General features: G+C 44.1%; 1 protein-coding gene across 1 annotated transcript in view; it reads right to left on the minus strand.

Annotated features, from left to right (window-relative positions):
• Nucleotides 1-12,445, minus strand: part of PPM1L (protein phosphatase, Mg2+/Mn2+ dependent 1L) — a 361,569-nt gene extending 349,124 nt beyond the window's left edge. The window contains exon 1 of the mRNA XM_068279281.1: nucleotides 11,637-12,445. Coding sequence (XP_068135382.1) covers nucleotides 11,637-12,035 — 399 coding nt within the window. The 5' untranslated portion in view covers nucleotides 12,036-12,445. The remainder of the gene's footprint in view (nucleotides 1-11,636) is intronic.
• Nucleotides 12,446-12,891: the final 446 nt, after the last annotated feature.

Consider the following 12,891-nt stretch of genomic DNA (forward strand, 5'->3'; position numbering starts at 1 on the left):
TTGATCAAGCCCTGTGTTTATAGGGTGCAACAGAGCTGCATTTCCATGATGGAGATCAGTGAGGCAGAGTTCACACTATGCAGCACAGCACCCATACTGATAGATGTGCAGCACCGCTGGAAGGGTCCATTGCAGGGTCTGTTCCAAAGCGGAGGAGTGCCATTCATCAAATGATTAGCAGTATAATCCATTGCCTGTGTGCTGTAATGTGCCACAACAGACTCAAATGGAAGGGATCAATGTAAACTGGCCCATATAAAATCACTGCAGTCCTTGACTTGTCCATTCAGAATCAGTGTGAAGCGAGACTATTGCTGGGTACACACGATGCGATTTCCCGCTCAATCCCGCTCAATCGACTGGTCGATCGATTATTTCTGACATGTACCATCGGGTCTAAATCGATACAGCTGTCGATTTACTCATGTTAAGTATGCAAAATCAACGGCTGTATCTATCGAAACCCGATCGAACATGTCAGGAAAAATCGATCGGATCAGGTAGCCGCAAAAACCGCAATGGCCCACTTTCACTTTGGTGACCTCTGGGTCACGACACTGCGCTGAGAGACTGTGTGTCTCTCATAGTGTGCAGGGAAACGGGGGAGCAGCAGAAGGTGCGGCCAGGGAGAGAGCTACCAAATGGCAGCTCAGAAAACCCTGCAGGAATGCCCCTGGCGGGCGTTTTGAACAGGGAATTCCTCTCCCCTATGTTTACCCCCGAGTTAGCGACAAATCTTGTCACTAAACTCAGGGGGGGGGGGGGGGGGCTATAGCGCGGTGGTGGTGGGGCAGAGAGCAGCGGTGGGGGGGACAGAGCCATGTCATTAGGCAGAGAACATGCCTCTGTGTTCCATCTGCCCCCCGAAGATCCACCTCGGGTTTTCTTTAAAGACCCACATTCTGATATATTTTACGAGTGCAGCAAAACTCAAGACAAGTCAAATAACATTTATATTGAGCTTTTCCCTGTGGGACTCAAAGCGCTTAAGCTGCAGCCACTAGGGTGTGCTCTATAGGCTGGAGAAGTGTCAGGGAGTCTAGCACAAGGACTCCTTACTGAATAGGTGCTAATTTACTGAACAGGAAGATTCAAGCCCAGGTTGCCTGTGTCAGAGGTAGAGCCCTTAACCATTAAACTATTACACATGATCACCTGATTGCCAACAGTCAATCAAAAATCTATCACAAAAACATGGTGTCACTTCTGGTTTCAATCTACAAAATGTACCTGGCTATCAATGTTGGTGTTCCGAATTCACCCAAACACCACCCTTCAGCACTAAACCTGCAGTCAGGGCTGGGGGATTTAAAGAGAAACTCTGACCAAGAATTTAACTTCATCCCAATCAGTAGCTGATACCCCCTTTCCCATGAGAAATCTATTCTTTTTCACAAACGTATCATCAGGGTGCTCTGTATGGCTGATATTGTGGTGAAACCCCTCCCACAGTGGGATGACCATGGTCCTGACAGTTTCCTGTCTGTGAACCTCATTGCATTGCGGGAAATACCAGCTGTTTACAGCTGGGTCCACCTGCCAAAAAAGCAAGCAGCATCTCCTTCCACTGACATCACCTGCCAGCAGTAAAAATGTCACCATGTGATTAATGTCAGAATGTAAATCAGGGAGATGAAAGATTTTACAATGGGAAAACACTGACTAAATAATTTATACATAATTATTGTAAAATGAAGCACTTTTTTATTACATTATTTTCACTGTGTAATATTCTGTGGGCGATTTAAAGTCAGCGCACACCACGTGCGCAGAAGCAGAAGAAAATCCCCACAGTCACAGAAGCAAAGTACTTAGTATATATTTGTAGAGGAGAATTCCAACCAGCAGATGGAGCTGTGGAGTACAGAGGAATAAGTCCTCTGTACAGCCACAGATGCCAGTTTAAATTGCACGATTAAGCAAGACTGGGCAACAAAGTAGCAACTCAGAAGAAAGCAAGAACAGAGACAGACTATGTGAATGTCTACCAATCTGGTCGCCGCCCAGCGACGGTAGACATATCACATCAGAACAGACCAGAGTAAGAAAGTTAATCGCAAGAGAGGCGATTGCTATCAGCAACACAAGACTGAGCAAAGACAGAGCATGAATAGAGCAAGGAAGACACAGCAAATAACTACAATCTGAACGGCAAGGACAATAACAAATGAACTAGCTAAACGCGGTCACCGCGCGTTATGCGCAACAGTGACAAGCGCGTTAATAGTACGGTCACCGCACATTAAGCGCAACAGTGACAAAACGTACCAACCCTGACTAACTAATGAACACAGAGAACAAAGACAAACAGATAGTGGGAACGCTTGCTAATCGGTTGTCTAACACAAGACAACAGCAAGTGTTCATTCCAGACAAAACAGACTGAAGGAGTAACCATTAGCAACTGCAGCTAAGATTATACTCCAATATACAGACAAGAGAGGAACGCTTGCTAATCGGTTGTCCAACACCAGACAACAGCAAGCGTTCGTTCCAGACAAGACAGACAGAAGGAGTAACCAATAGCAACCGCTGCCAAGGTTATACTCCAAGATTCAGACAAGGGAGATCCACCGCCTCTAATGCTAGGGCGAATGCGATCTAGGAACAGGATAGAATGATTTACTATCGGCCACCGCTGGCGATAGTAAAATCGCACGGACAAGACAAGACAGAATAGGCAGTACAAATTATACACAAACCTGACTGCACTAATAGGAGTGCAAGGTGCACTCCCCAAGAATTAACTACACTAGAATATTAGCAACAAAGATGCTGAGGCTCTAAGGTTAGTTTCACTAAACAGGAACTATGTCGAGCGAGGAATTCTGGGAGGAAGTGACATTTATACTGGAAACCTTCAAAGGAAGCAGATAAGCAGATTGCAAGATAAGTAGATGCAAATCAGTCAGCCTTGCAAACTGACAAAAAGGCCTCTTTTCCCTGGACTGAACTATGCAACCTGTATAGGAAACCAAACTGTCCAGGGAATCAAGGCCAGCAGAGCGGATTCTGACACACTGGATTTACTCTTTAACCACTTGACGACCAGGGTAATTTCCAGTGATCGGTGCTGCGTGGGCTCTACAGCCCGCAGCACCGGTCAGGAGTGCAGCAGGGCGATCAGACTACCCCCCTTTTTTCCCCCACTAGGGGGATGTCCTGCTGGGGGGGTCTGATCGCCGCCGGCTGCTTGGGCTTGCGGGGGGGGGCTCTTCAAATCCTCCCTCCGCAGCGCTTCCTGGCCTCCTTCCCCTTCCCTCCCTCTCCCTCCCCCTGTGAGCGGCGCAGGACGGAATTCCGTCCTGCGCCTGATAGGATAGGCTTCTGCCTATCAGATGTCGGCGATCCTCGGCCAATCAGAGGCCGGGGATCGCCAATCTACGTCACGGCGCTGCTGCGCAGCAGCGCCGTGTGATGTAAACAGCGGGGGTTTCTTCCCCGCGTGTTTACATTTTGCCGGCGAGCCGCGATCGGCGGCTCTCCGGCTGTTCACGGAGACGCCCTCCGTGAACTGACATGGAAAGGCCGCTCGATCGAGCGGCCGTTTCCATGGTAACCCGCAGACGACCAGTTTACGCCAATCGGCGTTAGCTGGTCGTCAAGAGGTTAAGTCCATTTACCTGTGTTTCACAGCATGTTTCACATGCCTTCCTCCTTTCGGTTTTGTAATGAAGAAGTATGTAGTAACTTGAAATTATGAAGCACAAGTGCACTCCCCCTGACCCTGTTTGCAGGTTCAATGCTGATGCTGAAGTGTTGGTGTAAATTTGAAACATTGTTGCAGATTCCTGGGCATAAATATAACTCCAGGTTTTAGGCCTCTTGCACACTGCAAGTGATTCCGATTCAGATTCCGCTTTTTAATCAGTTTTTACATCCGATTCAGATTCCGATTTGCAGTGTGCAGGGAGCAAACTGCAAATCGGAATCTGAATCGGATGTAAAAACTGATTCAAAAGCGGAATCTGAATCGGAATCACTTGCAGTGTGCAAGAGGCCTTAATCTTGTAGATTGAAACAAGAAGTGACACGATTTTGTGACCGCCCAGTGATCATAGTATGCACAGAAGACAGCCAATGTGCAAACTCCAATGTCACGGGGGAGAACCCACAGACTTGAATTTATGCCTGTCACTGTTCCAACCAAAAGTGTTGTCTTAGAGCAAAATTCCAGAAATTTAAAACATTTTAAATTTTTGAGTGTGGTAAGAGGCCAAGGCCACTATTGGATTTTTATTGCTTTCTTGTGTTTCTGCCTGTGAGAATTTGCACCACACATTCTGAGCAGTGGAGGAATCTCTTCGAAAGTGAAAGAGACAACAATAGATAAAGTGTAAGAATTCCCAACTAATTTTATTACTGTCACTTATTTCCTGTCCTTGATTTCACTCTTTTTTTTCCACAGGGTCAATGAAAGTCTATGGGGCCTTTCACACTGGATACGATGCGATGGAAGCAACTGACGCAAAAGCATACGTGCATTGGCAACATGCTTGGCGACGTGCGGTGGACCGGAAGTCACGATTAGTCTATGGCGATGCAGGTTTTTTTTAAACAGTTTTCATGTTCACTTTGCGGTGCACATGCGTGGAAGCGTAGCCTATTTTGTTAATACACTCCCGCACAATTCTTATTTCGGCCACAGGAAGTGAGCGCTAGAGAGCCTCACTTCCTGTTTGGCTTTAAGCCAGAAGAGCGTATTAATGCGGAAATCCCCGAAGGCTGTTTTTGGCGTTGCGGTGCGATCATGCAATCGCATCGCACGCTTCCACCGGTTTGCAGGGTGAAACCAGACTGAGACTACTAGTTTTCATATTAACCACTCTCCCCCGCCCGTACGAATTTCTCCGTCCCTTTTTCCATCCTTTAACCCCCAGGGACGGAGAAATCCGTACTTTCCGCGCTCCCGCCGCTGCCCGCGCTCCTGCTCGTAAGCACGCCGCCCGCCGCTAGTAAACACGCCGCCGCCCGCTCGCACGGAGATCAATGAACGGGAAAATCCATTCCCGTTCGTTGATCTAAGCCCCGCAATGATCCGCTGCTCTCCGATGGGCAGCGCGATCATTGTGAAAAAAAACTCACGAGTCCAGCCTCCTTATACTTCCTCCGAGCGTCCGAAAGGACGCTTGGAGGTCGCATTAGACAAAAAGTTACTGTTGCCATCTTGTGGCCAAATAGTAAAACTACACCCTAAACATTTTTCAAACACAAATGAATTAGTTATACACAAAAAATTAACTCATTACCTCCCACACTCCCCATTTTTTTTTTTTTTTTGTAATGAAAAAAAAATTAAAAAATGTTCAATTAAAAAAAATACATAAATAGTTACCTTAGGGACTGAATTTTTCAAATATTTATGTCAGGAGGGTACAACACTGTTACTTTATAAACTATGGGCTTGTAATTAGGGATGGACGCAAAACTGAAAAAAATGCACCTTTATTTCCAAATAAAATATTGGCGTCAAACATTGTGATAGGGACATAATTTAAATGGTTTTATAACCGGGACAAAAGGGCAAATAAATTTCATGGGTTTTAATTACAGTAGCATGCATTATTTAAAAACTATGATGGGCAAAAACTGAAAAACAATCAATTTTTTCCCACATTTTTCCTATTTTCCCATTAAAACACATTTAGAATAAAATAATTTTTGGCATAATGTCCCACCTAAAGAAAGCCTAATTGGTGGCGGAAAAAACAAAATATAGTTCATTTCATTGTGATAAGTAATGATAAAGTTATAGACAAATGAATGGAAGGAGCGCTGAAAGGTGAAAATTGCTCTGGTGCTCAGGGGGTAAAGCCCCTCAGTGGTGAAGTGGTTAAAGACAGAAATTCCCATGAAGGTCCCAGTGAATTGAAGTGAAGGGAAATTCTCTCCAACAGGGACATAAGACATCAACACCACCAAAAGATTCTAACACAGCTCTACACTATTCGAAACTAAAATAAAAACGTTACATGGAAATATGTTGGCGCTTTTTGAATCAATAATAATAATAACTTGGTGTCAAGTAGTCCATTTCGAAATAATTGTTTAATAATTGAACCAGTGCACACCCTCCATATGCTTTACATTCACTGCTGAATATTATTTATAAAGAACATTTGCCATTAGTATCCACTGACAAAGTTAAAAGCATGGCCAGTAAAATTTCCATCTCTCAGCCCTGTCGGATTTTCCTTTAATCTAATGATTCTTTATAGAAAGGTGCTCTGAACATTTTTCTGCGTCCCAAATCACCAGATATTTATCTATACCTTCATTTATATGCAGCAGCATTCGCTCTGTACAACGTTTGCCAGCAGGCACTCTCAATGCCAATGAATGCTTCTGACTAACAGTGGCAAAAGCCGCTGAATGCAGGTACTTGAATTTGCCTGGATTTGCTGGATCATTTTAGAAGGCCCCTCAGCCTTGATTTATTAAAGCTGAAACAATGAAAACCAGAGCTGAGGCCTACTACAACTATTTTGGTGTTATTTTTCATTATCTGACTTGTACTGGCGAAATACAACATGGATCCCATTCAGCTGCTGCAAGCAAAGCCTCCCCATTTCTGTTCTGCAGATTTCACAAGTCAGTAACTAGAATTGCCCACAGTATGGAAGGAATGTGTTCTGACATACCTGAGCAAGGTATATGTGCCCTTGATGTCTCAGACTGTGAGCTCCTCTGAGAGACAGAGATCAGCACTATACACAATAATAATAAAATACGTATAGATCAGCACTATACACAATAATAATAAAATACGTAAATGTTATTATTTAGTTTTTATATAGCACCAACATCTTCTGTAGCGCTGTACGGAGTCCTGGTACTAACTGTCCCTCAGAGGAGCTTACAATCGAATCCCTAGATTCTATGGAAGTCTAGAGCCAATTTTAGGTGGAAGCCAAATAACTTTGGAATGTGGAAGGAGACCAGAGTGCCTGGAGGAAACCCAAGCAGACTTGAGGAGAACATACAAACTAGAGAACATACAGATAGTGCCCTGACTGGGACCCAGTGCTGCAAAGCGAGAGTGTTATCCACTATGCAACCATGCTGCCCAAACATAGACACACAGAACATTTACATTGCGCTTTTCTCCTGGTGGACTCAAAGTGCCAGAGCTGCAGCCACTAGGATGTGCTCTATAGTCAGTACCAGTGTTAGGGAGTCTTGCCCAAGGTCTCCTCACTGAATAGGTGCTGGCTTACTGAACAGGAAGAGCCGAGGTTCAAACCCAGGTCTCCCGTGTCAGAGGCAGAGCCCTTAACCAGTACACTATCCAGCTGGAGCAGATACAAAGTAATCACTTAGGTTGGGTACACAAGCAGGAATGATTAGACACAGACTGTATTTGCTGCACCTTGTATCATATTAGGTTGTGTGACAAGTTTTTTCAGTTATGGTGAGCACATATCTGATTTGGTGGAATGGAAAATGAATGCATATGTAAAGCATGTTCAGTTAGCTTGTCAGTACTGTGATTGTTTTTTCCTAAAAAAAAAAAAAGCACACACATATAAAGATAGCTTATGAGGTTTTCATAGCAGTTTTTATATCTAGCAGCCATTTGGGTTAGACAAGCATCTCCTGTCTGTAGGTTATCTGTAAACACTCTTCTTCTGAGTACTGTTCCATCACAAGCGTGTGGTGTCAATGCACAACTTTAATTCCCTTTATAACAAATACACAAGTGCTTGGAAAAGCCACGCTCTGGGGTTTGGACTGCAACCACAGAATGGAATCTCATGAAGGTGCCTTTAGGCTGCCCATACATGCCCTGATAACTGGAACTGATGCAAACATTTCAAGCATGGTTTGTGGTATTCACTGTGTAGGTTGAAGAGGACACACAGGTATCTGGAGACTTCCTATTACTTACACAGACTTTCCAGCGCCACTTAGAGAAAGAAATGACCCTTTTAGCACTCAGTGTAAAATGTTGTATAAGATTGGAAGAAAGGTCACAGAAGGTCCAGTGGGACTGAGATAATGACAATGCTGCCCAAGTTCCTACAGTCCAACATACTTGGTGTAAGATGCTGGCTAACAGAAATCATTGATCCCTGATAGCAGCAGCCAGACAAGTTGTTTCAAGGGTGGTTAGGACCACATTAGGTCCTGTTCATGTACTCATGTAATATACGAGATGAAGGAGGCACTCCAATGGCGATAATAAACACGCATTTCATCAAAAATAGCAACACGCAACATGTTTCTGGGTCTCCTCCTTCTTTCAGGAGACCCCAAAACATATTGTGTGTTGTTACTTTTTATTAAACGCAAGCTCAATATCGCCCTGGTGGGAGAGACTGCTCTGGTACATCACTGCATGCACCCATGTACACAAAGTATAGCAAAACTCTTCTGAGAGCAGCCACATGTGTATGTATTATCCTTCTAGCGTGACACTTCTTGGCAGCTTCAGACATACATTTACACCTTTGGATTCCTGATCACTTATGTGTATGCCTACACTGCTAATGTGGCCATTTTTCTAACCTCTATAATAGTCAGCCCACAGATGCTCTGCAGCATTGCCCACTGGTAATTATGGTGGCCATAAATATTACACTGTCTATTGTTTAAAAAAAGAAAATGACACTGTAATGTGATCTGTTTATGATTAGGAATAGCAAAGGATATCACCCCATCACAATAGGGGTAGTAAGCAGTTGTGTCTCAGATGTTTATACATCACACTAGATCTAACCTTTGCTGCTCGCCTGTAAATAATCCGTGAATCTGTCTCCACTTCTGGTATTGTTTTTATTTATATAGTGCCGACATCTTCTGCAGCGCTGTACAGAGTATTTGTTTGCTCACTTAACTGTCCCTCAGAGGGGCTCACAATCTAATCTCTACTATAGTCATATGTCTACGTATGTATCGTGTTGTGTATGTATTGTAGTCTAAAGCCAATTTACAGGTAAGCCAATTAACTTATCTTTATGTTTTCAGGATGAGGGAGGAAACAATACTGCCCAGAGGAAACCCACGCAGACGCAAGGAGAACATACAAGCTCCATGCAGATAGTGCCCTGGCTGGAATTCTAAACGGGGACCCAGCGCTGCAAGGCGATAGTGCTAACCACTCCACCACCATGCTGGTATAAAACTGCTCACTTTGCCTTTTCTGTATTGTTGGATGAGTTCAGTCTATAGTTTTCTACTTGTAATTACTGAGCAACTATGAAACGTATATAATATGCCTAGAACTCCTTGCAAACTGCCATGTACTGTTAATAGCTAAACAAAAGACTCCCACTCAGCCCAAAAATGGCAGATTAAGTCACTAGTCTACCCTAACTGAGCACAAAGAAATAACTATTTTAATAGACACAATGAAAATTTCAGTTTAACAAGCTTGTATTTCATGTTTAATCCCACTGAAGAGGCGCTTCTCATCATACATTTATAACATGTAAAGACAATGACATATTTTATGCTCAGACAATGTCCTCTTTTGTTTCTCTAAATTCACACAATGTAATCGCTAAACATAAACAATAGATTCTGTACAGTTATAATTGCTATAATATAAAAGCGTTCTGTGTTAGTACAAGGAATTGCACTAGTAAACACACTCAGAGTATAATATAACTATTCTAGTGGACTGTAACTAAACAAAACAATGCAGCCTACTCAGTAACTGAGTGCATAGCAAGGAAACCACAGACCTGTAAGTACTGCTGTAAACAGGTGTGAGTTCAAAATACATAGGCGTGATTAATTAACCTAAAACTATAAGACATTGGTGTCTAATATGTTATATGGGTATTGTAAGACTGTAGCAGAATATGACAATAAAGAAAACACTAAGTGGCAACCAATATTGCTATATGTCGCATTTAAATCAGGCAAAAATTAAGCCAGATACTTGTAGTTTTTATTACTGTTATTGATTTATAAAGCTCCAACATATTCTGTTTGCTAGTAGCAGAAGAGTAATGCAGTGTATGATGTTAAAGGACAACTGAAGCGAGAGGGAGAACTGCTATATTTGTTTCCTTCTACGCAATACTAGTTGCCTGGCTAGCCTGCTGATCTTCTACTGATCCTCTACCTCTAATACTTTTAGCCATAGACCCTGAACAAGCATGCAGCAGATCAGGTGTTTCTGACATTATTGTCAAATCTGACAAGATTAGTTGCATGCTTGTGTCTGGTGTGATTCAGACACTCCTGCAGCCAAATAGATGAGCAGGGCTGCCAGGCAACTGGTATTGTTTGAAAGAGAATAATAATGCCAGCCTACATATTCCTCTCTCTTCAGTTGTCCTTTAAGGGATCTAAGCTCCAGGTCTGAAACATGTGGTATCTATAAAGTAACCACTAAATTGTAGTATTGCCAGTAAATGTATACAAACCACGGGGTACTTGATATAATATCAGCCATACTAGGGGGGTACTTGGAAAACACTGTCTTGCATAGCAGGGTACATATTGTAAAAATGCAGAGAAACACTGATCTAATGACAGTTCCTGAGAATGTAAACACTAATCTGAAACAAGATCAAACATTAAGAAGTGTTGTGACAGTAAACAACACAGTTTAGATGAGTAACCTTTGTTTAAAAACAAACAACAGTGTGTCACTGTTTGAATCACCTATCATGTTTATATGTTGTGAGTCTCAGGTTCACTAAGTTACTACCTGCAGCATCCTAGTTAGTATCTTTGATCCCTTTAACCACCCATTACACATACTGAGTCAGGCTAATAAATGAGGCACCAAGATGATTATCTGAATTTAACAACGATGTGCAATGAGCAAAAAAAATAAAAAATAAATAGTACAGCAAAGAAGCCCCCAAACAATAAGAAACATGGCTATAATTGGGTAAAAAACAAGTGATATGGGCTTGTGCCCTGTACTGGCTGTCTATAAACTACAACAGCATGGAGTATATAAACTGCATTTCATTGGACTGGAAGGTGTACACCTATGAGCACTATGTATTTTGTGAAGGAGGACTGGAAATCCCTGCATGACATGTACAGCTTGATTAGCCCCAAAACAATGACCCACTAGGCAGGGAGGAACATACACTACTGCTATCTAGCCCTGCACACTCTTGGACTGATGACAATATATGCACCCACACACTGTAGTCATCTGCAGAAGTTACATCAATTGCTCAATTCCTCATTTACATTTAACTGTAATACAATCCATAAATAGTTATTTTACAAGACAAATGCACTTAATGTCTGTTTTGATTATTTTTCCCAACCGTTTTGTTGTTTCCACCTGCTATTAGTGCCTTATTCCATCACATGCACTTTAAACTCATACAGGAACTTCACCACTACATCTGTGCATCATCTTCAAAAGCCAAGGCATCCTATATAATGCTACCTGTAATATAACCTTCAAGTGCCAATACTAGTATCCAGCAACTCCTATCCACACTACAGTACTATCCTCCATCCCCTGTACTCTCAGTCTATGCAATGCAGAACATATTGTGGCACCCCAAGTTCTTTTGGTGAGCAATGTATAATGCGGGCATCTATGGTGGAATAGAACATCAGGTGAGATTCCAAAGCATCCTACCTAGATGCCAAGGGCTCTCATCCACTCACAACCAGGCAACCCCCATATCCCAGGTGATACTAGAGCCTACCTCTCCTCCATGACCATCAAAGATGCCAAAGATGGATGGATGAGTCTTGTTGGCCAGGTCCATGATGATCTCGAAGCGGTCCTCCATGTGGTCCCTCCGACCCTGGATGGAGTAGACGGCCACATTGTTACTCTTCAACTCCCAGGTCTTGGAGAACTCCGCCTCTAGGACATCGAGACCCCCAAGGCGGTCATTCTGCATGATCTCTGCCACCTTCCCCTTCACCATCTGCACGGCATCCCGGCTGGACTTGACAATGGTCTTGACCTCGTCGGTGTGGAAGAAGTAGCTCCAGAGTGCCAGGCTGATGCACAGCAGGAAGAGGGTCTCTGGTCTGAGTAAGAAGTAGCGCATGATCCTACCCAGGAGAGACAGCAGAGTCATGGTATCCTCTATCATTTATGTCCTGGGGAAGGCAAGGGAGAGAGGAGGAGGGAAATCAGTGCATGGCAGTCTGACCCCTGGCCGAACTCCTCCCCAGGAGGGGCACACAGGTCTGCAGCACCTGACACAAAGAGGGCACAGGCACTGGCAGCAGCGAGGGCTCTGCCCTGGCAGCACTGGCACAGCACCGAGGCGTTCTCACCACTGCCAGCACAATACAGTCTTCTCTATGGCAGCCGGGGCAACAAACAGCCCGGACAGTCCGCTCCTGTCCCTTCAGCACCTTGCAGAGCTGTCAGAGGTGCAGACACCGGCTGTTCTGTACGTCTCCCCCACACCGGACCGACCCACTCCGAGCAAAACAGGGGGGACGCCGCTATCCCATCCACTGACGTGTCGCCCACACCGCATATATATCACGCTGCGGGCTTCCTCACAAGGATTCCGCTTCTCATACAGCTATGTGTGCCCGACGGGGATGTTTCACTGTTACTAATGGTTAGAAAGAATGTACAACAGCTGAGACACCCCTACACTGCAGCATAGCGGTGGTACGTTCCGCCACAAGCAGGAACACTGCAAGCGAGGAGGGACAGAAATAATCAGATGGAGCAAGAAGTGGCCGCCTGTGTGTGAGTGGGGGGGACACAGCAGCATGAGGCATCTGCTGCCCCCTGTCACTGACTATTACAGGGGAGACCACCCATCATCCACCAGCAGCCCTGATCTGTACAGTGTGACCTCTCTGGCAGCTGCTGAGGAGGGGGAAGATTTCCAGGAGAAAACGCTGCTGCAGATTATTAATAATGATAGCACGTGCTTTATATACGTAGCAGGGAGAGAGGGACGTCCATTCAGATTTTGTTTGTTG

This window comes from Hyperolius riggenbachi, chromosome 4 (genome assembly GCF_040937935.1).
Source record: "Hyperolius riggenbachi isolate aHypRig1 chromosome 4, aHypRig1.pri, whole genome shotgun sequence".
In the NCBI taxonomy this organism is placed as follows: domain Eukaryota; kingdom Metazoa; phylum Chordata; class Amphibia; order Anura; family Hyperoliidae; genus Hyperolius; species Hyperolius riggenbachi.